Source organism: Delphinapterus leucas, chromosome 2 (assembly GCF_059928025.1).
Source record: "Delphinapterus leucas isolate spDelLeu-1000000601 "Yukka" chromosome 2, BTC_Dleu_Yukka2, whole genome shotgun sequence".
Lineage (NCBI taxonomy): Eukaryota > Metazoa > Chordata > Mammalia > Artiodactyla > Monodontidae > Delphinapterus > Delphinapterus leucas.
In genome coordinates this window covers 99,727,837-99,753,688 of record NC_143130.1, presented here as the reverse complement: position 1 = coordinate 99,753,688, position 25,852 = coordinate 99,727,837, and the positions used below count along the sequence as shown (strand labels likewise).

At 36.0% G+C, this 25,852-nt stretch overlaps 1 protein-coding gene across 3 annotated transcripts in view; it reads left to right on the top strand.

Annotated features, from left to right (window-relative positions):
- SPRED1 (sprouty related EVH1 domain containing 1) overlaps positions 1 to 25,852 on the top strand; it is a 120,218-nt gene that overhangs the window by 25,623 nt on the left and 68,743 nt on the right. For 2 of the 3 annotated variants that reach the window (XM_022587513.3, XM_022587514.3), the window contains exon 2: positions 23,693 to 23,867. In XM_022587513.3, the coding sequence (XP_022443221.2) occupies positions 23,724 to 23,867 (144 nt within the window). In that variant the 5' untranslated portion in view covers positions 23,693 to 23,723. Of the gene's footprint in view, positions 1 to 5,958; positions 23,868 to 25,852 lie in introns of all 3 variants that reach the window. The other variant, XM_089907389.1, reaches the window with a different exon arrangement.

Below are 25,852 nucleotides of genomic sequence, written 5' to 3'. Positions count from 1 at the left end.
TTCTTAATTCACTGGTAAATAAGAAAGCCAGTTAATTTTTAAATTATTTCTTATATCCAACTGCTACACTGCACTTCTTTTTTTTTTTTTTTTAACAGACTTTATTTTTGTAGAGAAGTTTTAGGTTCACAGCAAAATTGAGTGGAAGGTACAGATTTCCCACATACTGCCTGTGCAAACACATGCCTATCTGCTACCATCGTCAACATCCCCCACTAGAATGGTACATTTGTTACAGTTGATGAATCTATGTTGATGATATATCATTATTACTCAGAGTCCATAGTTTACATTAGGGATTACTCTTGATGGTGTAGCGTATTAATCACAGTTGTTTTAAATTCTTGGTTTGATAATGCCAACATCTCTGTCATATCTGAGTCTGGTTCTGATGCTCTGTCTCTTTTAATTGTGTTTGTTACCTTTTAGTATGCCTTGTAATTTTTTCTCGATAGCCGGACATGATGTATTGGCTGAAAGGAACTGCTGTAAATAGGCCTTTAATAATGCGGTGGTAAAATGTGAGGGGGGTAGGGAAGTGTTTTATAGTTCTATTATTAGGTCTTCTTTTCCTCCAGCTTTAATGAGTTATAATGGACAAATAAAAATTGGTTATACTTAAGATGTACAGTTTGGTGTTGATATTCACATATATTATGAAATAATCACCACAGTCAGTGTAATTAACATATTTATCACAGCATATAGTTATCTTTTTTATTTTTCTTTCTTTTTTCTTTTTGGTGGTAAAAACAGTTAAAATGTACCCTGTTAGCAAACTTCAAGTGTATAATACAGTATTGTTAATTACAATAACATTGCTGAACATTTGGTCTCCAGAACTTAGTCTTTTGTGATCCTATGTCTCTGGACTGTGAACTTCTCAAATGCTTCTTTGTTTCTCCCTCACCCCTCTTAGGTAGGACAAGATGGCTGGAGTGGGCTGTAGCTGGGTATTTATTTACCTTCCCTTAGGTCAGTTAGGTTCTGATACAACTTTAGGAGGTTAGACTCTGGTTAAATAATTTCTCCCAAGGGCAAACTTTGTTAAGAACAGTGTGCTCCATGTATTTCAAAATGCTTCCTTTCCCCCTTCTAGAAATATGAGGGGATTTTTCTCTGATATTCACTGTGAGGAATTGGTAGAGTACCAAGAGGTAAAACTCACAAAAGTGGGGGGGCATTTCGATGACTGGGTCCCCTTGGAGTTTTTAATCTCAGAATTGTCCACACTGAGCCTCCAGCAGTTCATCAATTATAGCTTAGGTTCCCCTACCCCAGCACTGTTTCCCAAAGAGCTCTCTGCTCTTGCATTTCTGTTCCAATAAATTGTCATTCTCTGTATTCATCTGCCTGGCTTTCCAAGTCTGGGGGCCGTGGTTTGCCCTGTGACCTCACTTCTCTTATGGACCTAAGAAGTGTTGTTGATTTTTAAGTTTGTTCAGCTTTTTACTTGTTGTTAGCATAGATTGGTGGCTTCCAAGCTTCTTATGGGCTGTTCTGGAAACAGAAGGTCTTCCTTATTTTTCTAATAAATTTGCTTGTTTTTTTGGAGGGGTGGGCTGTGTCGGGTCTTATTTGTGACACGTGAGATCTTTATTGTGGCATGCGGGATCTTTCATTGTGGCATGCGAGCTCTTCATTGTGGTGTGCTGGCTTCTCTGTAGTTGTGGCGCTCAGGCTTCTCTCTAGTTGTGACATGTGAGCTCTGTAGTTTGTGGCACGTGGGCTCTCTAGTTGTGGTGCGTGGGCTTAGTTGCCCCGCAGCATGTGGGATCTTAGTTCCCCCACCAGGGATAGAACCCACGTCCCCTGCACTGGAAGGTGGATTCTTTACCCCTGGAATACCAGGGAAGTCTCTGCTTGTGTTTTTTTAGATAAGCAATCATATGATCTACAAATAAGGATAATTTTTAGATCAATATTTGTATTTCATTTCTCTTTTCCTTCCTCACTCCTCTTTAATCATATAACTGCAATATTAATTTTTTTAACTTCCTCAGTAATGTCCTATAGCTGGCTATAATAGAAGCATCTCAGGTGTTTCACTTAGAGGTATGTAATAATCATTGAGTTTTTAATAGCTTTTACCATGTTAGGGAAGTATTTTTCTAATATTTCTTTACCAAGAATATTTTCAAGAATTAATGTTGAATTAAAAAAAATTTTTTAAAGCATCGTTCAAGGTAATAAAGTTTTTCTGAAACAGTGTTTCTTCATTCCCAGATTAGTTCCCTTTTCAGCATTTGAACCTTGGGCTGCAAACTATGTAAAAATAGTATCATCCTACTTTATTAAATTTATCAAATTTATATTTAAAACTCTGCTCCTGCTCTGTTTCTATATATTTTTATTTATAGTGCACATTATTATGTTGCTATTTGTATTGTTTCTCATGCTATTTAATAATGCAATTTAGATGGTGAACTCCTTGAAGAAAAAAGTGCCCTTTGCATAAAGTAGTCTTCTATCAAGAAAACCACTCTATCCCTTCCTTCACTGTTCCCCTTCTTTGTAATTTACCTCTGTTCATCCTTCAGCTCTCATCGCATCCAGAGTGTACTTATTTCCTGGGTAGACAAATCACTCTGAGATCTGACGTAGTCTTCCCTGAATGACACATAGTTGAGACAAATTTTATATCTTTCGGGTTTTGCTAGGATTGTAAGAATGTACTTGCTTGCAACTCTCAGTGTCATTAGAGTTGGTTTCGGAGGCTCTTAGGCTTACCTGCCTCAAGTCAAAATTACTTGACCACAAGGGTACAGGGGAATGACGCTTCTGGAGGAAGGGAGCTCAGAGGAGGAAAGTAGAGGAAGCTAGGGGAAATTTCCTATTTTAATCTTGCTTAGTACTAAAAATTGTATAAAACATTTTATTGTCTTCATAGAGGTTTATCAATGTGCACATTTAAGTTAGAATTAAAATTGGGGGAGTTTGTATGTTTTTCTGTTCATTTATTCAACAATTACATACATATTGAGTACTTACTATATCTCAGATAACATTCTAGTGAACAAGGAAAACAGTGTCCCTGCTCACATGGAACATAAGTCCTATTAATAGGAGACAGAAAATAAATACCTAAAGAAATAAGTAAATAAGGGACTTCCCTGGTAGTCTAGTGGTTAAGACTTTGCCTTCCAATGCGGGGGGTTCGGGTTCGATCCCTGGTCGGGGAGCTAAGATTCCACATCCCTTGGGGCTAAAAAACCAAAACATAAAACAGAAGCAATATGTAACAAATTCAATAAAGACTTTAAAAATGGTCCATGTGAAAAAAAAATCTTTAAAAAAAAGAAAGAAAGAAGTAAATAAGATAATTTCAGATAGTCATAAGCATTATGAGGAAAAGAAAACCAGGAAAAGAAATAGAGTGTAATAGATAAGGGTGGAGGGAAGCTGGATGTTGGGGCTAGTTTAGATTGGGTGAATCTAATTTGAGGAGGATTCATGTTATCTAATGCTTAAGGAGGAAGCCAATAGAATATCTCAGGGGAGTCTCCAAGTAAGTGCAGAGGACCTGGGGTAGAGGGAGACTGTTTAAAGCATGGAAAGCATGCTGTTATGGTTGGAGAGAGGTAGTCAGAGAGGTGTTGTTTTGTAAGTCATGCTAAGGAGCTATTAAAGGACTTTAGATTGCCAAGATATTTTAACTCAGTATTTTAGTTCTGACTGTTGAATTCTTGAGTTAGTGCTTTCCTTTGGAACTTTAATTTTTAAGATTATCTAAGGCCTAATACTAGAGTAACCTGCCTGACTATATTGCCTGAAGTGATAGGAAATAAATTATTCTAAGTAGAATTTATAGTGACAGATTTTCAGTTCTAATGTATTCAAAATTAGATTAGTTTTATAGTTTATTAATATTCTGAATAAGTAGTTATTCCTAAATACAGCTACACGTCAGGACTCTTTAAGAAATTTAAAATACAGCTTTCCTAAGCCTCATCCTTTAGGAATCAAGGGAGTAGACCAGTAGACCTTGGCAGCCTGTGTTTTTTTAAAGTTCTCCAGATAATACTCACAGAATGAGCCAACCCTTGGACATGAGTTTAGGAACCTCTGAACCAGTGGAATTTTTATCTGGAGCAAGTTTGGCCATGATTCCTGGTCACTCATGTGGTCATTATTAAATGAATTTGTTGGGATTTTACATGTTTTGTGTTTCGTGTTTAAGAGCAAAGTGTATTCAGCACTTTGAAATGAAAAAATGTATTAAAGTGACATTTAGTTTAGGGAATTAAGGATAAAGTACTAATTGGTTAATTGCTGTTTCTTATTTCTTGCATTGTGTAGGAGATGCCAAATGCTATGTTTATTGCATAGTGTTTTAGTTAAAAAGAGATGAATGCAGTGGTTAAAAACAATTTTTATTTCGGTTGAACTAAAGATTCATTATTTACTTAAAACAAAAGATGAAAACTGCAGGTGAAGCCGGTCCACATATAAATGAGCCAGTATTTAAGAAGTCAGGGGACTTCATATAGGCAGGATTTCCAGGTTCTCTAAAAAGATCAAAACATTCTCGTAATACTGAGCTTGCATTCCTGCAAGGCAGCTGCTAGAATGGAGTGTTACATATTCGCTTTAGATGGCCACAGTCCCCACCACTACAAGTATTATAAGCACTTTACTATTTTTGTTCATTTATGTTTGTTTTTGACCTTTGCGTTAAGACCTAAGATACTATTAGAGGTATCTTTATAGGCTGAGTCTTCTGTGAAATGAGAAGAGGTAGAAAATTCAAACATTGATGTACAGCTATTCCTTTCTAACAGACAGTCTTACTTAAAATGATTCGTTTAACAAAAAGATACTAGCAGAATCTGAATTATTACTTTATTCTCTATTGCTGGAGAAATGAGTGTTCTACATTTATTGTATCAATCCATTAGTACTTTTGCTTTCACATCATGTTTCCAATAAACTAGGCTTCTCTTTTGCATTTTAAGACAAATCGTTGTCCTGGTTTTCATTACACTGTATTCCTCAAATTTTCCTACCGATCTTAAGTACTCTGACCCCTATCACTGACTCCTCTCTTCCTCCTTAAAAGGAGGAGTATTTCTCCCAAAGCTCAGCCTCAATATATTCTACTTTTCTTTTTTTTACAGGCTTCTGTTTCATTTCTGAAGCTTCCATTACCAGAATTAATGGTAATTTAAAAAAATTATTGCCCTTATTACTTATTCAAGTTAGTTGTATTGTGATTTCTTTGAGAACAGGGACTGTGTCTTATTCATCTTTGGATACTTTCTGTTTAAATGATATATGGCTTGTAAAAGACATCCAATCCATTCATCCATATATCTTATTTTTTATCAAATATCTGTTATGTGCTAGGGACTGTTGAATTACTTATGCTCCCCATGGCTTTTTAGTTAATTCCTTTGAGTGTTCTTGCCACAATCGATGACGACTCTTATTCTAGATAACGACAGATTCTTTTCTGCATCATTTACACTCTGTACTACCACTGGACTGAATCTTTACAAGCCTACAGTATTGGAGGTTATCTTTGACTACTGTATTTTTTGTATCCTCTCCTTATTTTCATAATATTTGTTATGTTTATGAGTTTTGTTTAAAAGAATAGATTGAGGATTCTACCTTGAACTTCTATCTGTAAAGATACTGCTGCTTTCCCAGGTTTCATTATTGAAATAGCATTTGGATTCAAATAACATCTTCCTAGCTGCCTTTCTCGCTCTGCTTCCTGAATATTCCAAGGTTTCCTGATCCTATTTTTCAATATAATTACTCTTGGATATCAATTTAATTACATCCTCCCTACACAGAAGCTTAGAATAGTTCCCTTTTGAATACGCAAGGCCTTCACCAGTAGCATTCCTATTTAGTGTAATTCATTTTTGTTGTCTTCAGTAATCTTCCAGCTCAAGCAAGAATAACTTTTTTTTTTTTTTTTTTTTTTTTTTTTTTTTTTGCGGTACGCAGGCCCCTCACTGCTGTGTCCTCTCCCGTTGCGGAGCACAGGCTCCGGACGCGCAGGCTCAGTGGCCATGGCTCACGGACCCAGACGCTCCGCGGCATGTGGGATCTTCCCGGGCCGGGGCACGAACCCGTGTCCCCTGCACTGGCAGGCAGACTCTCAACCACTGCGCCACCAGGGAAGCCCAAGAATAACTTTTATTGCATACTTGTGTGTCCACTTTCATGATGTGTAGCCCATTTTGATTAATTTTTTTTACCTTATCTTGAATTCAAGCCCATATTACCTTCTTCAATATTGTAATGGTCATCTATTGTTTTAGTATGCCAAGTATACCTTGATTATTCTTCTGTTAAAAGGTGCAAGTAAAAAGTATCAAGGAAAAGTACTTTTCTTGGGGGAAGTCATTCCTTCACTTTTAGCCCTTTTGGTTTGAGTGGGTTGACCCTCCATGGGTGTGATTAGTTCAGGGCAGACAAATCAGAGACATGAGACTCGATTCCACGACTTTTGAGCTATAAGAAGAGGCATTCTCTGCTGCAACTATAAGGATTTTGCATACCTAGAGCTAATTGGGTTGGGGGGAGATAAATAAGGAAGCTTAACCAGAGTCAACTTTAAAATGAAGTCAGTTTTGTTTAAAATTAAAACCCTTTCGGTTTGAAGCCTTGTCAGTACACTTCAGACAACTCAATAGCAGGGACCCTGCTAAATGTACCACATAGACATTTGTATGTCATGTCCACATGCGGGAGGGGTGTGTGTGTCTGTGTGTGTGTGTGCGTGCGTGTGCATGCGTGTGCATGTACACATGCAAGAGAGATTACTTTTTAACTTTATAAGAATCCAACAGCTTCTTGGAACTGTGGAGAAAGATTAAAAAATTTTATTTTTGAGTAAATGAATACATATAAACGTGAATATCAGTGAGTTATATCAACCATGCATTTGCTTGTTTGTAACAGTGATAAAAAGCATAGGCTTTCTATTCAGACCTTTGTTTGAATCTTTGCTCTATCACTTACCATCTATGTAATTGGGTATGGAAAAATCGAGGAGTTAAAGAAATCTCACTGTAAGAAAAAAAAAAACTAGTTCTGAAATTGAATCTTAGTTATTTTAGTCTAACTGGAGAAATGTTATCAAGAGAATGTCTTTGTTTTGATCCCCAAAGGGATCCCTTTTCCTGTGGTTAATTGGCAGCTGCCAGACTTTCTTCTCAGAAGGCTTGATTCGGAGGAGCATATGTCCTGTCTTCCCACTTTTAAAATCTACTCTGCCAGCACAAATTGGCTGGCGGTTCTCATAAACTTCCTCACCTGCTCTCTGTCCCCACAACTCCGGATACATATCTGATGCTATTTCTAAATGTTCTGTCACAGTCCACTTTTTAAATAAGGTGTGACTAGAATATCTTTCTGCCTCTGTCAGTGACATTTTAGTTGAGATGTTGTTGGAGGATATTTTACTTGTTGAAAGCAGCAATGTTTTCATATTTACACCTCATTATTACAAATACATACATAAGAAACTTTAGTCTTAAACAGAATATTATTACAATGAATAGGTTACATATAATTAGGTAATATCCATATTCTGATTGTTGATATTAATAAACTGAATTACATTGAGCGAGCACCTCCTTATGTATGTATGTAAATGTGTCCCCATCTACTTAGCAGTTACTCTGTTTTACATAATAAAGACCTAACCAAATCTATTCTCCTTTATGGAAAATGACTTTGGGTTAAGCTCTGGTCGTCTGGAATCCTGATGAAGATAGAATGTCAGTTGTCTTAGTAGGCAACATTGCTGATTGGTAAACGGCATCTGCATGGGGAGGATTGTGAATGAACTAAATATATATACCTGGTGGAAAGCCAGAGCTTTGCTCTGCCCTGAACGTGGTGTATTTGTTTACTTGGGTATATCCCTTGCCAGGAGTTCAAGGAGCTATGTCCATGGACTGTTTGTTACGAGATATTTTGACTCTTGTATGGAATGTGGGGCTTTTAAGCCAGGAGTGTTTCCATGCATTCATGATTTCATACGCATGGGGTTTCATCCCCTCATAACTGAACTATCAATTAAGGAGCTAAAGAATAGCCCCTGAATTGCTACGAGGATGTTGCAGTTGTCCTTTTGGTATCATCATTACCTGCATATGAAATATTGTTTATTAGTTGTAGTAGGGAGAGAGTTACGATGGAACAGGAAGATGTTGAATGTTAAGTTCTTGCTGTATACGAGGCACTACATACAGGTGGGCAGGGAAGTTTAAGATGTGATAAATTGGAGAATTGGAAGTTAAATAATAGAAGATAATGTTAGAGGAATCATAAGGGTAATAACTGCCTGAAAGATAACGTGATGAATACATTGAATTCACCAGAAGGAGAAGCCTTTATAGTCTCTAAAGGACAAGATGAGAGTTAAGTGGTGGTCTTTTACCTAGCTGTAAAGACCATTCCAGGGGAGAAAATATGGTCTAAGGTAGGATTATGCGTATATTTATTTCTTTGGTGGCTACTTCAATTTATAAAAAAGAGAAAGCACTGGAGATTACCTACAAGTGTTGTAAGATAGAAAGTAAGTATTCCAGATTTTAAGAATGTCTTCTTTCAATATATGCTCACCTGACAACTTATTTTTGTAATCTTTTAATAAGATTCCCTGGCCAGTATGGTAGCTGTTAGCTACATATGACTATTGAGCACTAATCAGAATTGACATACGCTGTATTTGTAAAATGTGCACCAAATTTCAAAGACTTAGTATGAAAAAAATATAAAATACTTTATTGATTATTTTGTATTATTTATTTAAATATGTTGGATAGAATGGATTAAAGTATACTATTAACTTTAATTCCACCTGCGTTCACTTTTTAAAAATTGAGATGAAATTCACATATAACATAAATTTAACCATTTAAAGCGTACAACTTAGTGGCATTTAGTACATTCATATTGCTGTGCAACCCCCATCTCTGTGTAGTTCCAAAACTTTTCATCACCCTAAAAAAAACCACAAACCCATGGGAATTCCCTGGCTGTGCAGTGGTTAGGACTCTGTGCTTTCACTGCTGAGAGCCCTGGTTCAATCCCTGGTCAGGGAATTAAGATCCCGCAAGCTGTGTAGCCCCCCCCCCCCCAAAAAAAACAAACCCATATCCATTAAGCAGTTTTTCAAAACTTTACCATACCCCTAATCCCCTGGCAACCACCAATCTATTTTCTGTCTATAGATTTGCCTATTTTAGGTATTTCATATAATTGAAATCATGCAGCATGTGACCTTTTGTGTATGGCACTCTTTTTTCATTTAGCATATTTGTGAGGTACCATGTTGCAGCACATCAGTACTTTATTCTTTTTTTATTAGATGATGTTGTATTCATTATTAAAAGTATGGTGGGTATTAAAGTCTCCAACTATTACTGTAGGTCTCTTTCTCCCTTCAGTTTTGTCAGTGTTTACTTCATATAGTTTGGGACTCTTATATGTTTATAAGTGTTACATCTTCTTCATGAATTGACACTTTTATCAATATATAATGACCTCTGTTTCTTATAATAATATTAATATATTCACCCCAGCTCTCTTGTTTTATGGAATACTGTTCTCATCTTTTCATTTTCAACCTGTTTGTAGTTTTGGATGTAAAGTCAGTGTCTTATAGACAGTATATAAGTTGATGTAGTTTAAATTGATACTAGCTTAGCTTTAATAGCCTATAAAAGCTCTGCTTCTGTTCATCTCCACTCCCTTTTATATTGTTATTGTCACAGTTTACATCTTTATACATTAGTGGGCCCATTAATACAGATTTATTATTACTGTAGACAAAAAGAGAAGTTAAAAACCAAAAATACAATAATAATAGCTTTATATTTACCTATGTAATAACCCTTACCAGAGTTCTTTATTTCTTCATATGGCTTTGAGTTACTATCTAGTGTCCTTTAATTTCATCCCAAAGGATAGAGGCAAACTCCTTCAGCCCTTTAGTTATCTGAGAATGTCTTAATTTCTTTTTCATTTTTGAAGGGTACTTCTGCTATGTATAGATTGGTTGACATTTTTTTTTTCTTTCAGCACCTGAAATATGTCATTCCACTGCCTCTGGCCTCCATTGTTTGCTATAAGTCGGCTGTTAATCTTATTGAGATTCCCTTGTATATGATGAGTAGCTTTTCTTTCACTGCTTTCAAGATTCTTTGTCTTTCAACAGCTCCAGTTTCTATCTCTTTGTCCATTTTGGAGTTTGACTTCTTGGATGTGTAGATTTATTATATCTTTATCAAATTTGGAAAGTTTTCTGGCCACTTCAGATATTCTTTCTGCCCCTTTCTCTTCTCTCCTGAGCCCCCTCATTACACATACATTGGTACATTTGATAGCATCCCACAGATTTCTTAGGCTCTGCTCATTTTTTCTCATTCATTTTTCTTTCTGCACCTCAGATTGGGTCATTTCAGTTGACATATCTTTAAGCTCACTGATTCTTCTGCTTGCTCAAATCTGCTATTGAAACTTTTTAATGACGTTTTCATTTCAGGTCCTGTACTTACCAGCTCCCAAATTTCTATTTGGCTACTATTTTTTTTTTGAATTTTGTTTTATTTTATTTTTTATATAGCAGGTTCTTATTAGTTATCCATTTTATACACTTCAGTGTATAGATGTCAATCCCAATCTCCCAATTCATCACACCACCACCCCCCGCTTTCCCCCTTTGGTGTCCATACGTTTGTTCTCTACATCTGTATCTATTTCTGCCTTGCAAACTGGTTCATCTGTACCATTTTTCTAGATTCCACATATATGCGTTAATATACAATATTTGTTTTTCTCTTTCTGACTGACTTCACTCTGTATGACAGTCTCTAGGTCCATCCACATCTCTACAAATGACCCAATTTCGTTCCCTTTTACGGCTGAGTAATATTGGCTCCTTTTTGTAATTTCTATTTCTTTATTGATATTTTCTATTTGCTCATACATTGTTTTCCTGGTTTCCTTTACCTCTTTGAGTATATTTAAGACAGTTGACTTAAAGTGTTTGTGTAGTAAGTCCAGTATCTCTGCTTCATCAGGAACAGCTTCGATTAACTTCATCTGTGAATGGGCCATACTTTCATGTTTCTCTTCATATTTCATAAATTTTTGTTGAAAATTGAGAAGTTTGAATATTTTAATGTGATAACTCTGGAACTTGTATTCTTCCCATTCTTCAGGGTTTGTTTTGTTGCTGGCTGTGGGCTGTGGTTGTTAGGTTGTTTTTCTAAACTATTTTTGTAAAGTCTTTATTCTTTGCCATGTGTGGTCTCTGAAGTCTCTGTTCTTGTTGCCTGTGATCCTTTTGTGTTTTGACAAAGATTTTCTTAAACACCAGGAGTTTAAAAAAAGAGAGAGGGAGGGAGGGAGGAAGGAAGGAAAACTCTCCCGTTCTTTGCAGATTATCTCTGTATCATGGCACTCCTTTAATGCTTACACAAGCCGTTTACAACTTTGCCTTACCCATTACTTCCTGCTTGTGCTGAGCCTAGATGAAAACTTTGGGTCTTCCCAGAACTTTTCTGAACATGTGTTCTGCCCTGGGTATGCATATGGCTTCTTAATTCCCTAGAAAAACTGTCTCCCCAGCTTTTCCTCCCAGGCTTTTGGTACATCTATTGTTGGCCTCATTGTGATATTTTGCCCCCAGCAGCAGCTGGTCGTTCATTTGTCTTCCGATGTGTTTGAGGAATGCAAACGCCTTGTGTCAGTCCTTCACATAGCTCCGGACAGGATTCTTTGAGACTAAGGTCTGCTGTGCTCTCTCTGGAACCAGAGACCAGGATCCCATACTGAGAATGCAGACTGTCATCTTTAAGACCATTGCTGATGGAACTTCCCTGGTGGTGCAGTGGTTAAGAATCTGCCTGCTAATGCAGGGGACATGGGTTTGAGCCCTGGTCTGGGAAGTTCCCACATGCTGCAGAGCAGCTAAGCCCGTGTGCCACAACTACTGAGCCTGTGTGCCCCAACTACTGAAGCCTGTGTGCCTGGACACCGTGCTCCACAACAAGAGAAGCCACCGCAGTGAGAAGCCCACACACTGCAACGAAGAGTAGCCCCTGCTCACCGCAATTAGAGAAAGCCCACGTGCAGCAACGAAGACCCAACACAGCCAAAAATAAATAAATAAATAAATTTATTTTAAAAAAACAAGACCACTGCTGAGGCAGGGGTGGGAAGTGAGGTTAGACCACTGGCAAGTAAAAGTGCCACAAAGCTTTCCTACCACTTTAAAGTTACCTTTTGATTTAGCATTTGCTTCATCACTGTAAACCTTTGGCTGTTTTCTCGAGTTCTGACAAAGTTGCCTGGCAATTTTTGTTCTTTTCTTTTTTTAGTATTTGTGTTGTGGGATGGGCTCTTAGAGCTCCTTTTTCTACCATTTTCACGGCCATCCTCCTCTTTACCTTTTTACTCTAACTACTGGAAAGTTGAAGATTATGTATTTGGCTTGCGTTGTATTTCGATTGGACAGCACTGCTGTAGGGTATTAAATCTTCAGTGAAAACTGAATCCATTTATGTTGAATTTGGAAGGAAAAAAATGTTCAAAGGTCCCACAATTGCACAGTTAGGATTAGCTATTTACCATTGTACTTTCTATTCCCAGACTAATGTGGCATTTTCAGAGGAACTCTATAAACTTCCTGCTATAAGATAGTGTTATTAACATTGTGTATTTATGTACCTCCATCACTGAAGGCTCCTAAATTTTGACTCGATTATCATTTGATTAAGTGTTCAAGCCACCTCGTGCTGTCTACTTTTCTCTTGATAGGTATTGTAAGAACCACTGAACACTCTTGATAGGTATAAGAAGAGCTGAGAAGTCTTCATGCTGTTTCATTGGATTTTATTTTATGTTTCTGGATTCAGTTGTACACATATTTATTAAATGCCTATTTTATGGAGGTACTCATAGGACTTATCTTCAAGTGTTAGCCATAACCCGTACTCTCAGATGTTGGTGATTTTTAATATTGAATGTAGAGATACTTTATTTTTCTCAGGAGATTATTTTGCTGATTAATTTGGGTCCCTGCCACTGATTCCATATCTTTAGCATCCTCGGCTTGTGGCCTGACCCCTGAAGAATTGGCATCCTAGATTTGCAGGGTTGGCAGCTTACCCTTGTTATTCCTCTGTTCCTTGCCATTAAATGCCAAGATGTTATATGCATTCTTAGCATGGGCAAAGCTGCACTCTAAATACTTGCATACAGGTGCATTTAAAAAAATGAGTGCCCTTCACCTCTACTAAAACTAAGGTAACATGTATAGAACCATATAGAAGGGGTTGGCAACATATTCAGAAGTTGTGGATATTAAATGTGAGGGATTCTTTTGGCTTCATTAGTGAAAGCCATCTCATATTGACAGTGAAAGAATTCCCTCTTCAGTACTGTCAATTGAATTTCCCTGAGTAGTCTGTTCCCTGACCAGAGAGAACAGTGATCTCTCACTGAATGTTCTTGCCATTGCCCTGATACAGTCAAAAGATTATTACTTCATCTCAGGCATAAACCTACAATTTTTTCATTAATATCTCTGGTGGCACAGATAAAATCAGGCAGAATAAATTTACTAAAGACCCTGAGAAACTAGAGTAATAAACTACTGTGCCTTCTTCCTACTTGGTAAAAAGGAACTTCTCATATAACTACATAGCAATACTCATGAGGATATAACATACCTAACCTAAATCAGAAAAAGAGAGCACTGTTTCCTTTTTGCTTTAAATAAGAATTATCAACCACAGCTAACCATCAAATATCAATTATTTGAGTCTCCTGCTCATACTTAACATGATGGAAGCATTTACAAAAGATATCTAGCCCAATGATAGGCATCAGGAAAGACTTTCTGGAGAGTAATAAATAAAACTAGATAATTGTTGTAATTTAGAGATTGTCCATGTTCACCTTGGCATCTGTAGGAATACCTCTCTGCTAAACATGTCTGCTTTCAAAGGGTAGAAATCATTTTTCTCCTACCACCCAGGAACCCCTCAAGCATACCTTTCCTTCTTGAAACCTTGTTCTAACGTGTGAGAGGACTCTGGAATCCTTTCTCCTGACTGTCCACCTTCTGAGTTTATATTTCCTCTCTTAGGACATGCCTATTTTTTGTATATCCAGTATGAGAATATCCAGCTTTCTTCAGGTAAGACCTTATTTGCTTTCTGCCCTTATACAGAGCAACTACTTTAAGTGTAGTAAAATGAGCCCAACATCTTTCAAAGGAATACATGCATATGATATGATTTGTGGGATGTTCTTAGAAGTATGTGGAGAGAGCTGGGATGCCAATCCTTATGTTTGAACAAGTATGTGTGTATGACTGGAGAGAACTATAAATTGTAAACAGGTGGAAACAGAGCAGAGGTATTGCCTCTCTCAGGTTGATGGGAGGGGTGCAGGGTGTAGCAGCTTCTGACATTAGGGAGGGAACAAGGCTGTTCAGATCAATCTGCATTCTGCAAAATAGTCATCATTGTACTGTTAATGGCAAGTGCTAGCTCCTGTTAGACAAATACTGTTTTGAGATCATAGCCCTTCAGGGAGTGTGTGTGTATGTATAAGAGTTCGGTAAATGTATTTTTGAATGGGTAATACATACACATGGTACAAAATTCAAAAAATATAAAAGGTTATTTAACGAAAGGGAAATTACCCTTGTACCTCTGTCTCATTTCCCCTTGCTAGAGAAACAGTTACCAGTTTTATTATGTAAAGATTCTATTCATATACAGGCATATGTATGAATGTGTTTTTTGCCACAAATGGTTGCATACTAAACATACATACGTACCTTTAAAAAAAAACTTAATAGAACTTAGAGATCAGCTTACTTTGACAATGTAAAGAGCTTCCTTATTTTTATCATGGCTACATAATATTGCATTGAATAGGTGTTTCATAATTTTACTAGTTTCCTATTGAGTATTCTTTAGGTTGCTTTCATCCTTTTTTTCTGTTAAAAACAACATTTTTCTTTAAACTTTGCTTATAAAGGTGTAATTTCATACATGTAAAAGAAAATGGGTAGAAGTAGCATTTGCTGAGTCACAAAATATGTACATCTTAAGTTTTGATAGATATTTCCAAATAACCTTCCAAACATACTTCCGTACTCCTCACCAACTTCTGTGTTAACTAATTTCTTGGTATTTGCCAATCTGATAAATGAATACTGGTCTTTAATTTGCAGTCCTCTTATTTTGAATAAAGTTAGGGGTTTTTGATTTATGTATTTCATGGCACCTATATTTTTCTTCTGTGAATTTTGTTCATGAACTTTGCCTATTTTATTCTGGGTTGTTGATTTTTTTTCTTATTGTTTTTGAAGTTATTTTTAAGGAAATACTGTGCTTGTTTTCTGTTAGAACAGTGTGTTGATCCTCCTCCCCCAAACACCCATACCTCAAAGATGTCCTTGCCCTCATCCTCAGAACCTGTGAATATGTTAGGACTTTGCAGAGGTGATTAAGGTTATGAGCTTTGATATGGGGTGATTATCCTGGATTATCTGGATGGGCCCAATTGAATCACACAAATCCTTAAAATTGGAGAACCTTTCCAGACTGTGGGACTGCAGTCAGAGAGAGATGTGACTATAGCAGAAGGGTCAGAGAGAAAAAAATATTCCTGGCTTTGAAGATGGAAGAAGGCCACAAACTAGGGAATGTGGATGACTTGTAGGATTTGGAAAAGACAAGGAAACCCATTCTCTTCTACGGCCTCCTAAAAGGAATGCAACAGTGCCAGCACCTTGATTTTAGCCTTGTGAAGCCCTTTGGACTTCCAACTCATAGAACTGTGTAAATTGTGTTGTTTTATGCCACTAAGTTTTCAGTAATTTGCTATAGCAGCAATAGAAGGCTAATACATATTGCTGTACATTTTTTCTCAATTTGTTACTTTTTTTTTTAACTTTACAGGTTTTTTTTTTTACTATGCAGGAATGTGTTTTGTATAGTTGAATTTATCTTTTTATTTTTTAATGGCCTCTGGATCTTAAGCCTTTTCTACTACAAGATTATTCTAAAACTTACCATATTTTATTCTAACGTTTTTATCTCATTATGAATTCTAGTATTAATGTTGGTTCCCTGTCTTCTACATTCTGATCTCTTACTGACAGTGAATACTTTTATTTATATCAGCTCTTCTGACATAGACTAGAAAACTTCATAAGATTGGCACTGGTAGTCAAGAAGTTGGGGGACATACTAAGACATGGATAGTAGTCATGCCAGAAGGCAGGGACATACTAAGTGTTAAAATTTTAAACTACTTTGGCAGGTTGATGATACTGTTTAGCAGAAACTAGAATGGTTGATTTTAAAGGAATATTTTATGAATACCTCTTTATTCTTCAGATTTTAGTTTTATGTTTTCATTCTTGTGGGAGACTTCCCAGATGCCTATGACTTGGTTAGATGTAAATGTTTCCATCATGTAAGCAGTTTGTGGAATATTTTGATAACTGATGCTGATACTTAGCTGTGGTTAAAAATTTTTACTAAAAGTAAAAAGTTCTGATGGGGGGCTGTCTCCTCAGTTTGTTATATAAAACTATCATAAATACAGAACAAGGCGAATTTAGGCCATTTCAGAATGCAGATATTGTAACATCATAGAGTTAGTTTATTATATCAAGTCCATGTAGTGGTAACATTTATTGAGTACCTAACTGTGAGCCAGGTACAATGCTAAGCACTTTGCATAATTTCCTCATTTAGTTCTCAAACCCTGCAGTAGATGCAGTTATTATCCCCATTTTACAAATCAGGAAAGTGAGGGTACAGAGTTTAATTTGCTCAAGATTTTAACTTTTAAATGATTCAACTGCCTTTGGAATCTAGGAAATCTGACTTGCTATTAAACACAGTATTATTAACTGCCATGTGGTGCTTTAGATTGATGATTGCTGCATGGAAAATAATAAGTGTTATAGTTTTAAAAGTTGCCAGTACAGGGACTTCCCTGGTGGCACAGTGGTTAAGAATCTGCCTGCCAAGGCAGGGGACATGGGTTCGAGCCCTGGTCTGGGAAGATCCCACGTGCCGCGGAGCAACTAAGCCCGTGCGCCACAACTACTGAACCTGCACTCTAGAGCCAGTGAGCCACAACTACTGAGCCTAGTGACACAACTGCTGAAGCCTGCGTGCTGCAACTACTGAGGCCGTGTGCTGCAACTACTGAAGCCTGCGTGCCTAGAGCCCGTGCTCTGCAACAAGAGAATCCACTGCAATGAGAAGCCCATGCACCGCAACTAAGAGTAGCCCTCGCTCGCCACAACTAGAGAAAGCCCACGTGCAGCAATGAAGACCCAACTCAGCCAAAAAAAAAAGTTGCCAATACAGAAGGAGTATTTCAAGACCTTTATCTTTCTAATTAAACTAATTCCTTACTTTCCATATCTGTAAAATGAAGAAATAACCCATCTCATTGGGGTTGATGCAGTAAAGTTCTGTTAAAACACAAGTCAGAGTATTCTACTCCCTTGCTTTTGTCACCCTGTGGTCTCTTTATTGTGATAAATTAGAGTACTAACTTTGTTCGTGGTGTGCAAGGCTTGATACAGTAAGGTCCAGTAAGTTAAGTATTATTTCATTTCTTACCCTTCTCCTGCTTATGCCTGCCATCTTCTTTTGAACTTAATATTCGTCCTTAAACATGACATACTTGTGTCATGCTCCCTCCATGGAGTGTCCTTTGCCTTTTTCTACCTGATATACTGCTGTTCAAAATCCACATCAAATATGAATATTAGTCATTTCCTCTCCTGTACTCCCAATTTGTGTTAATATATCTTTGCCCACTAACTTGTGAGCTTCTATAGGGAAGAACCATAACTTTTAAATTTTGTTTATGTGTGAAGCATATAAATAAATGCTTACTGGATAAGTGAATAGTCCTAATGTGGCTATCTTCTAAATCTGCTTCTTTATAGCTTAGAAAGCAAGTAAGTACTTACACTGTGAGGTGCTATATCATAAATTACTTCTATTAAATGCTTCCTTTTTTTATACCCAGTCTCTGTAATAATGTTTAACATTTTGGATGGTAATGTTTACTTAAAATATACTGTAGAGAACATAGGATGTTTTGTCACTGTAAATATCCCTCTATGGGAAAATATCATAAATTCTCATTGTACTGAACAAATCTTAAGGAATTCTAAGTATCTTCTCTTTTTTGTTGTTGTTCTTTGAGGGTATTTTGGGCTATTTTGTTTTGGTACAGTTGTAGTTAGAAATGGAAAATAGCTATCTTTGCCTCCTGTGTATGGATTGCTTTCATATCCTCAAGAAGGTTTTTCCCTCATCTTTTGTATTGTTTCCTGTTGCTACTGTAACAAATCACCACAAATTTAGTGGCTTAAAATAATGCAAATTTATTATATTGTAGTCTGAAGGTCAGAAGTCCAAATGGATCTCAATGGGCTAAAATCAAGTTATTCGTAGAGCTGCATTCTTCCTGGAAAATCTAGGGAAGAATTCATTTCCCTGCCTTTTCCGGCTTCTAGAAGCCCGTATTCTTGTCTCACGACCCTTCTTCCATCTTCAAAGCCAAGTAGTGTAGCATTTTCAACTCTCTGATTCTGGCCTCCTCTTCTGCCTCTCCTTTCTACTTTAATTGCTCTTATTTTGGTTTCATTTTCATTTTCTGAATATTACTTAACATATTTCATTCACTTGGAAGTATAATTTTGTGGTCTACTTAAGAGAATGTGATGTAACTTCTTAACCAGCATTCAGATAACACATTTGTAAGGAATTATCATCTTGATAAATCTGTAAATTATAGGACCTAAAAACCTATTGCAGAGCAACTTTGCCCTAGGGATTAAATGTTCTTAATCTCAGGTTTGTGAACCTCTTGGAGGGGAGTGTGAATCCCCAGAATTGTGTTCAAATATAAGTTTTTAGCCATATATGTATTTTCTTCATAGGAGGTAGGTAACTGTGCTTTAATCACAGTTTCAGTAGCATCTAAAATACCTTTCCTTTGTTTTTCTTCCCTTTTCTCTCTGTTCTTTCTTCTCTCTATATATAGACACACACTGTATATATACTACATCTTCTTAATCCAGTCATATGTTGACAGGCACACTTGGGTTGCTTCTGTGTCTTGGCTATTGTAAACAGTGCTTCTATGAACATTGGGCTGCATGTATCTTTTCGAATAAGTGTTTTCATTTTTTCCAGGTATATACCCAGGAGTGGAATTGCTGGATTATATGGTAGTTCTATGTTTAGTTTTTTGAGGAACCTCCATACTGTTTTCCATCGTGGCTGCACCAGTTTACATCCCTACCAACAGTATACAAGGGTTCCCTTTTCTCCACACACTCTTCGACTTTTTAGATAAATTACTGGGAACAAGTGCCTTTCAGCTATTTTAAAGAAGACCAAGAATGAAATGCTGAGTTTTTGACAATAAGAGTACATTGTCATTATATAAACATAGCTGTTGTCTCAGAGACTAATAGATTGCAAACATGATACCCAGAGAGAGTAAAAAATCCTACAAATTCTTAAATTTTAAATCCATGATGGCAAATACTATTTTTCTTTATTTTCCACATTTACTAGAATGGGCATCTATTGTCCACATGGTCAGGAAAAAACATTTGTTGTTATTTTAAGTAGGAGACTATGATTTCGTTCCTTGCTCTTAAGTCATTTTTATCTAAGTAGGGGATTATAATTACAGATTTTAATAATGCTACAAAGCAGAGTATAACAAAGTTTATAAGAGCTGCCACTAATGTCTTTGGGAGTGGTTGCATGTTTTTAGACAAGAGTTACTGTTTTTATTTGGGGAAAGAAGACATTTGAAGGCAAGGAAGTTATGAAATTAAAAGCACAGGTGAAAAGTTTAACCTTGGCAGGAAGGAAGGTCTTTCAAAAAAAAACCCCACATTAAACAACTTGAAAATTTTTGCGTTAAGTATTCTAGTCTTAGAGCTTAAAGTTGAAAGCTGAGTTGTTAAATTCTAAACTAATGAAGGCTGTGGTATAGGGAGTACAAATTTATTTACATAAGCTTCTAGAACACCTTAAAGTTTAAAGGATCGACTTGAATAGTTAAGGGAAGCAGTTATATATTTGGTATGGTTGAAAACACGAGATTCAAAAAACAGTTTATATAAATTATTGGCCAGCTTTAAAACCTCTTTTGTTGTATTAAGGTGAACAATGAATCAGGCAACCTTACTCTTCCAGTAAGGAAATCTTTATTTTATTCAATTTTCCTAAAAGGGCAACACATCTCTTCTAGGTGGTACTTTCATAAAACAGAAAAAAAGAAATTGGAGTGGTGAGGAGAATTACATTAGGGATACTTTTGTTTAAAACATATTCCTGCACTGTTAAAAGTAACATTCTAAAGTTTCTACAGTATTTTGAGTAAAGCCAAGATATAGTTAAAATGTGTTTTTAATTTATTTAAATTACTTTTAATTTATAAATATTAATTATAAAATAATTTTTGGAGAAACTGAAAAATGAAGGGAAAATATTCTAATATCACCATCATAAAATAACTTTTAAAATTACTAGGGTTTTCATGTATTTTCTAATACTCTTGCTTAAGCAGTTTTATATTTTAAAAATACAAAGTATGCCTAAGAAGCATTATACAAATTGTGAGAATTAGTAATATTCAAAGATGATAAAATAAGAGTCCATATGCTCTGAAGAGGGTAACTGCTGCTGCACTCTGAAGTTAAAATATACACTGAGCTTCTAAATGGGGTTATTTTCCTCCTTGGGTCTCCCCAGTCTTGTAGAATCTAGTATAAAATTCTTAAATTTTCTAATTTACTACATAATTAAGTGAGAAGGAAGAGTCAGGATCCTAGAGTAAAATAAACACTTAAATAATTATGGGGAACTTGAATTTTGGTTTTGACCGAAGTTCTACCTTAATGACTTCGTAACTTCACTGAACTTCAAATGTGCTGAGCTTTACATGCATGAGTTCAATTCACACATATTTAATCTGAGCCTAATATGTCTAAGTTATGTGCCATGTTTCTGGTATATACTTAGACTTAAACTCTTAATAAACCAAATAACCTTCATTTACTATTACTTCTATCCCTCCAAGATGGTTTCCACTGTAATCTTCTCCAGCTTCTTGGGATGCATGTCATGTTTATTTATAGTAGAGGTACTTGTTCCAGCTCCTCCCAGAAGGAGGATTCCAATTTGATATCTACCTCAGCCCAGTTTTTATGCACCCATAACTCCTCTGGTCAGTTCTCTGAACTGAAGATTGGTAAGAATTGGCCCCAGGCAAGAATCAGAGCCTCTAAACAACTGAATAATAAAAAGCTTAGACAGAATAGTCATCTGTAAATCTAAAGACTTTCAGAACTTCTATACAAAGAATTATTTTGACCCTAGTAATAGAGGATTTTGTTTGACCTTGTAAATTTTATTTTTTCCCAGCTCCTCCCTGGCTTTGAATTACCAGTATGACAACTACTTCAATTTTAAATTCTTTGTTGTAGTAATAATTAACTTATAATAACACTTATATAGTGTTTATGTGTCAGGCATTGTTTACGTTTATTAAAGGTAGGTATTGTAACTTTCTCAAGGACATGTAGGTACATTGCTGAGCTAGGATCCAAATAAAGTTTGACTTTAGACTCCTTAACAACACAGTGCAGCTTTAAAAGTATACAACTCTCTGGCAGAAGACTTGTGTTGAGACTATATGAAGAACTTCTAAAAATCAATAATAAAAGACAGCACAATAAAAAATAAAAAAGACTGGGACTTCCCTGGCGGTACGGTGGTTAAGACTCTGCACTTCCACTGCAGGGAGCATGGGTTTGATCCCTGGTTGGGGAACTAAGATCCCGTGTGCCACACGGTATGGCAGAGAAAAAAAGAAAAAAAAGACTTAAAAAGAAGGCATATAAATGTGACCAATCAGCATATGAAAAAAATGCACAACATCATGCATCCATCATGGAAAATGGATATAAAAATCACAATGGGTTACCACTTATATACTTACTACAATGAGTAAAGTTTAAAAAACTGAAAACAACAAGTGTTGGCACAGATGAGGAGTAACTGAAACTATCATACATTGTTGATGGGAATGTACAATGGTCCAATCACTTTGGAAAACAGTTTGTTAGTTTCTTATATAGGTAAACCTACTACCCCATGACTCATCAATTCCATTCCTAGGTAATTATTAAAGAGAAATGAAAACATATGTCTACAAAAGACTTATACAAGAATGTTTATAACAGCTTTATTCATAATAGCCAACAGCTAGGAACATTTCAAATGCCCATCAACATAAGAAAGAGTAAATAAATTGTGATATATTTATTCAGTGAGAGGACTCTGCTTAGTGGTAAAAAAAGAATGAAGTACTAATACAACAGCGTAATGAGTGAAAGAAGTGAGACAAAAAGGGTACAAGTCATGATTCTATTTGATTCCATTTATGTGAAGGCCCATAACAGGCAAAACTAATGTATATATTAGAAACCGGGGATAGCAGTGTTACCTAGGTTACCTATTTGATGGGAGGGAGGCTTCAGGGAATTTTCTGGAGTTCTGTATCTTGATTATCATGTTGGTTGTACAGATGTGTAATTTGTCAGAATTTGTTGAACTTTATATTTAATATCAATATGCCTTATGTGTAGAGTAAAGTAGAAAAAAAGCAAGGGGTAGATCTCACACAAGCACTCTGACAACAGAAATGACAACTGGCAACTTAACACTTAGAATGTGCAGAGACAATAAGTAGCACATAATTGTTACATTGAACCCCAGTTGATAGTAGTAATAACCAAGACATGTTTAAGTTATATTCAGTGTAATTTTCTAAGAAGTCAGCAAGGTATACCACTTTTAGAAAGGATTTCATTAATAATTATTAAAAGTTTTTACAACTAAAATGCTGAGATGTCAGTTATCTAGAACATTAGTATATGAAACATTACTTAGATTTTATGTAAAAAGTAGTTGTGGCTAATACTGGGAAATGATTCTAAATGGAATTAGAATATGGTCTCTCTTAAGAATAGTCTGCCAAAAAGAGGGCATGAAAGACCAATTTATTTGATAACTTACTAAAATAAAACACGTTTATATATATTTATGATTTAGATTCCCAGGTGTTAGAAATAATCAAAAATGTGTCTGAGCTAATAAGCATGTTTGTTTCAGCATTTTACTTATATTTCAAATATGTTAGAAACATACAGATGTCACAATTAAATGTGCTAAGATGCAGCAGTAATTTGTCCTGATTATATTAGGAGGTGAACATATATTAGATAAATGTGATGGCAGACTGTAGTTTGACCGTGTTTGTCTCTGGGATCCTTTGTTACATGTTCCATGGCAATCAGATGTGCTTGAACTACTCAAATGATGAATTGAAATAATCGATCTGTAGTCTTTTATTGTGAGATTGGTCTTCAAAATAAGTTAACCTTTAAGTCAGTTACTCTGTGGTTTTTGATCTTTTTCAATCAGGTTACTGTCTGTGGACTGTCATGGAAGTAGTAAACACTTTAGTTACTACACGTTAATTGATGTGGTCTTTGGCTTCTCAAGCAAGACTGACACCTTGGCTGTTTTTTGTTTATGGAAAAGCTAACTTCTAATCTTTGCATCTATTTTAGTAATAGTTATGCACGAGTGCGAGCTGTGGTGATGACCCGGGATGACTCAAGTGGTGGATGGTTACCACTTGGAGGGAGTGGACTAAGCTGCGTCACTGTCTTCAAAGTCCCTCACCAGGAAGAGAATGGCTGTGCTGACTTTTTTATCCGTGGAGAGCGACTCAGGGACAAAATGGTAATGAATAATGCATCTATTGCTATAATTTTAAAATTCTATAGAATGAATTTTCTGTTTAAAATTATGATTAGTATACTATTATTTATGAAAATTATTTTTGTCCAGGATCAATGATTGTTTCTGTAGCTCTTTTAAAGTTAAAGACAGCAAAATATGCCTGTTTCTTTGCAGCTGGGACTGACGTTAATGTGCATGTGTTAGAGGGGAGCTGCTTTTCTGTTAGGTTTAATGCAAGAACATTCATGAATAGTCCCCCTAGTTATTAACCCAGGTGCACCATCTTCCCCTTCTCCCCACTGTTGCCTAGACTGGAGGTTGGCACTATAGTCCACAGGCCACATCCAGGCCTGTCATGTGTTTTTGTACAGCCCATGAGTTAAGAATGGTTTTTACATTTTTAAATGACTGGAAAAAATCAAAGAGTAATAATTTTATGAACATGAAAATTATATGAAATTCAAATGTCTATGTCCATAAGTAAAGTTTTATTGGAACATAGCCAAGCTGATCTGTTTACATTTTGTCTCTGGCTGCTTTCACACTGCAGTGACAGAGTTGAGTAGTTGCAACAGAGACTGTAAATATCTGGCCCCTTATAGAAACATTTTGCTGGCCCCTATCCTAGACTCTTGTGTTCTCAGATTGTTTCTCTTCATCCCCTGTCAATCTAGTCTCATCATATGACTATCTGGTGGCCATCCTAGGTTTTAACTCTACTATCTTCCACCCAGACAAGTGTTTTCTTACATTCATATATTTAAAAATTTGAATCTAACCTTTGATAATGTTAGACGTCTACTCTCTCTTAATTAGTGTAGAAAGCTCTTTTTTATTTCATTTGTGAGCCAAAAACAAGTCATATCTAAAAAGCTGAGTAATGTTAATGTCATTCCTGCATTAAGCAGAGAGCATACAACTTAGAAGCAAAAAGAGAATAAAAGTGCCCAAAATTTCCAAGACTCTTGAACATAACTGTTATTCCCTTTAACTATATATCTGTGGATTAGTTTGTGAGCTCATTCAGCATCTATAGTATTATTTCTATTGAAAATGTGTTTTAAGTGTTGAATAATTCTTTTATACATGAACATTTTATACTACTTTTAATTTTGGTTCTTGGTTTCTGGATATTTTTTACTATTGAATTATTTCAGTAATTTTAAAAGTTGCCTAACTTGTCTTTGCTCCAGTTTCTGTCTCAGTTAACTAGAGAGTTTTCCTAAATCATCTTGAAAGCCTTCTAACTCTAATTTTTTGTGAGTTTAGGATTTACTACTGTGTATCTCAATTAACCAGAATGTGGTTTTAGGACTAGGAAACCCCATTTGAAGTCAGAAGTATATATGATAAATTTAACATGTCATCTCTAAAAGTTTAAATATTTTAATGTGGTTCTGGCCTTGGATAACATGGTGGCTAACATATACTGATGCTTATTTAAAATATGGCTTGTAGACTTCTAAGAGAGAGCCTATGGTGACCCGTCCTGGAGTGTAGTGCTTTTTGTCTGAGCTGTTGATAATTGGGGAGTGTTGGAGAAGAAGTTGTAGATTTTAGAAACTGAGTAAAATAGTGACAGTCTAAGACATTTTTTAATAGTAAAGATGGAAAAAGAGAAGAAAGAAGTCAAAGGTGGAGAAAGGGAGAAAAAAAAGCTTGCTAGAAAAAGCATAAGAACAAGGAAAAGATGACCTAGATGTGAAAAAGAGGGAAAAAAAATATCAGAGTGAAACAACACAGTCGACCCTACGTATCCATGGGTTTCACATCTCTGGATTCAACCAACCACAGATGGAAAATATTTGGAAAAGAAATTACAGAAAGTTGTAAGAAGCAAAACCTGAATTCTCCTTGTGCTGCCAACTATTTACATAGCATTTACTTTGTATTAGGTATTATAAATAATTTAGAGATGACTTAAAGTATATGGGAGGGAGGATGTGTGGGTTATATGCAAATACTATGCCATTTTATATAAGGAC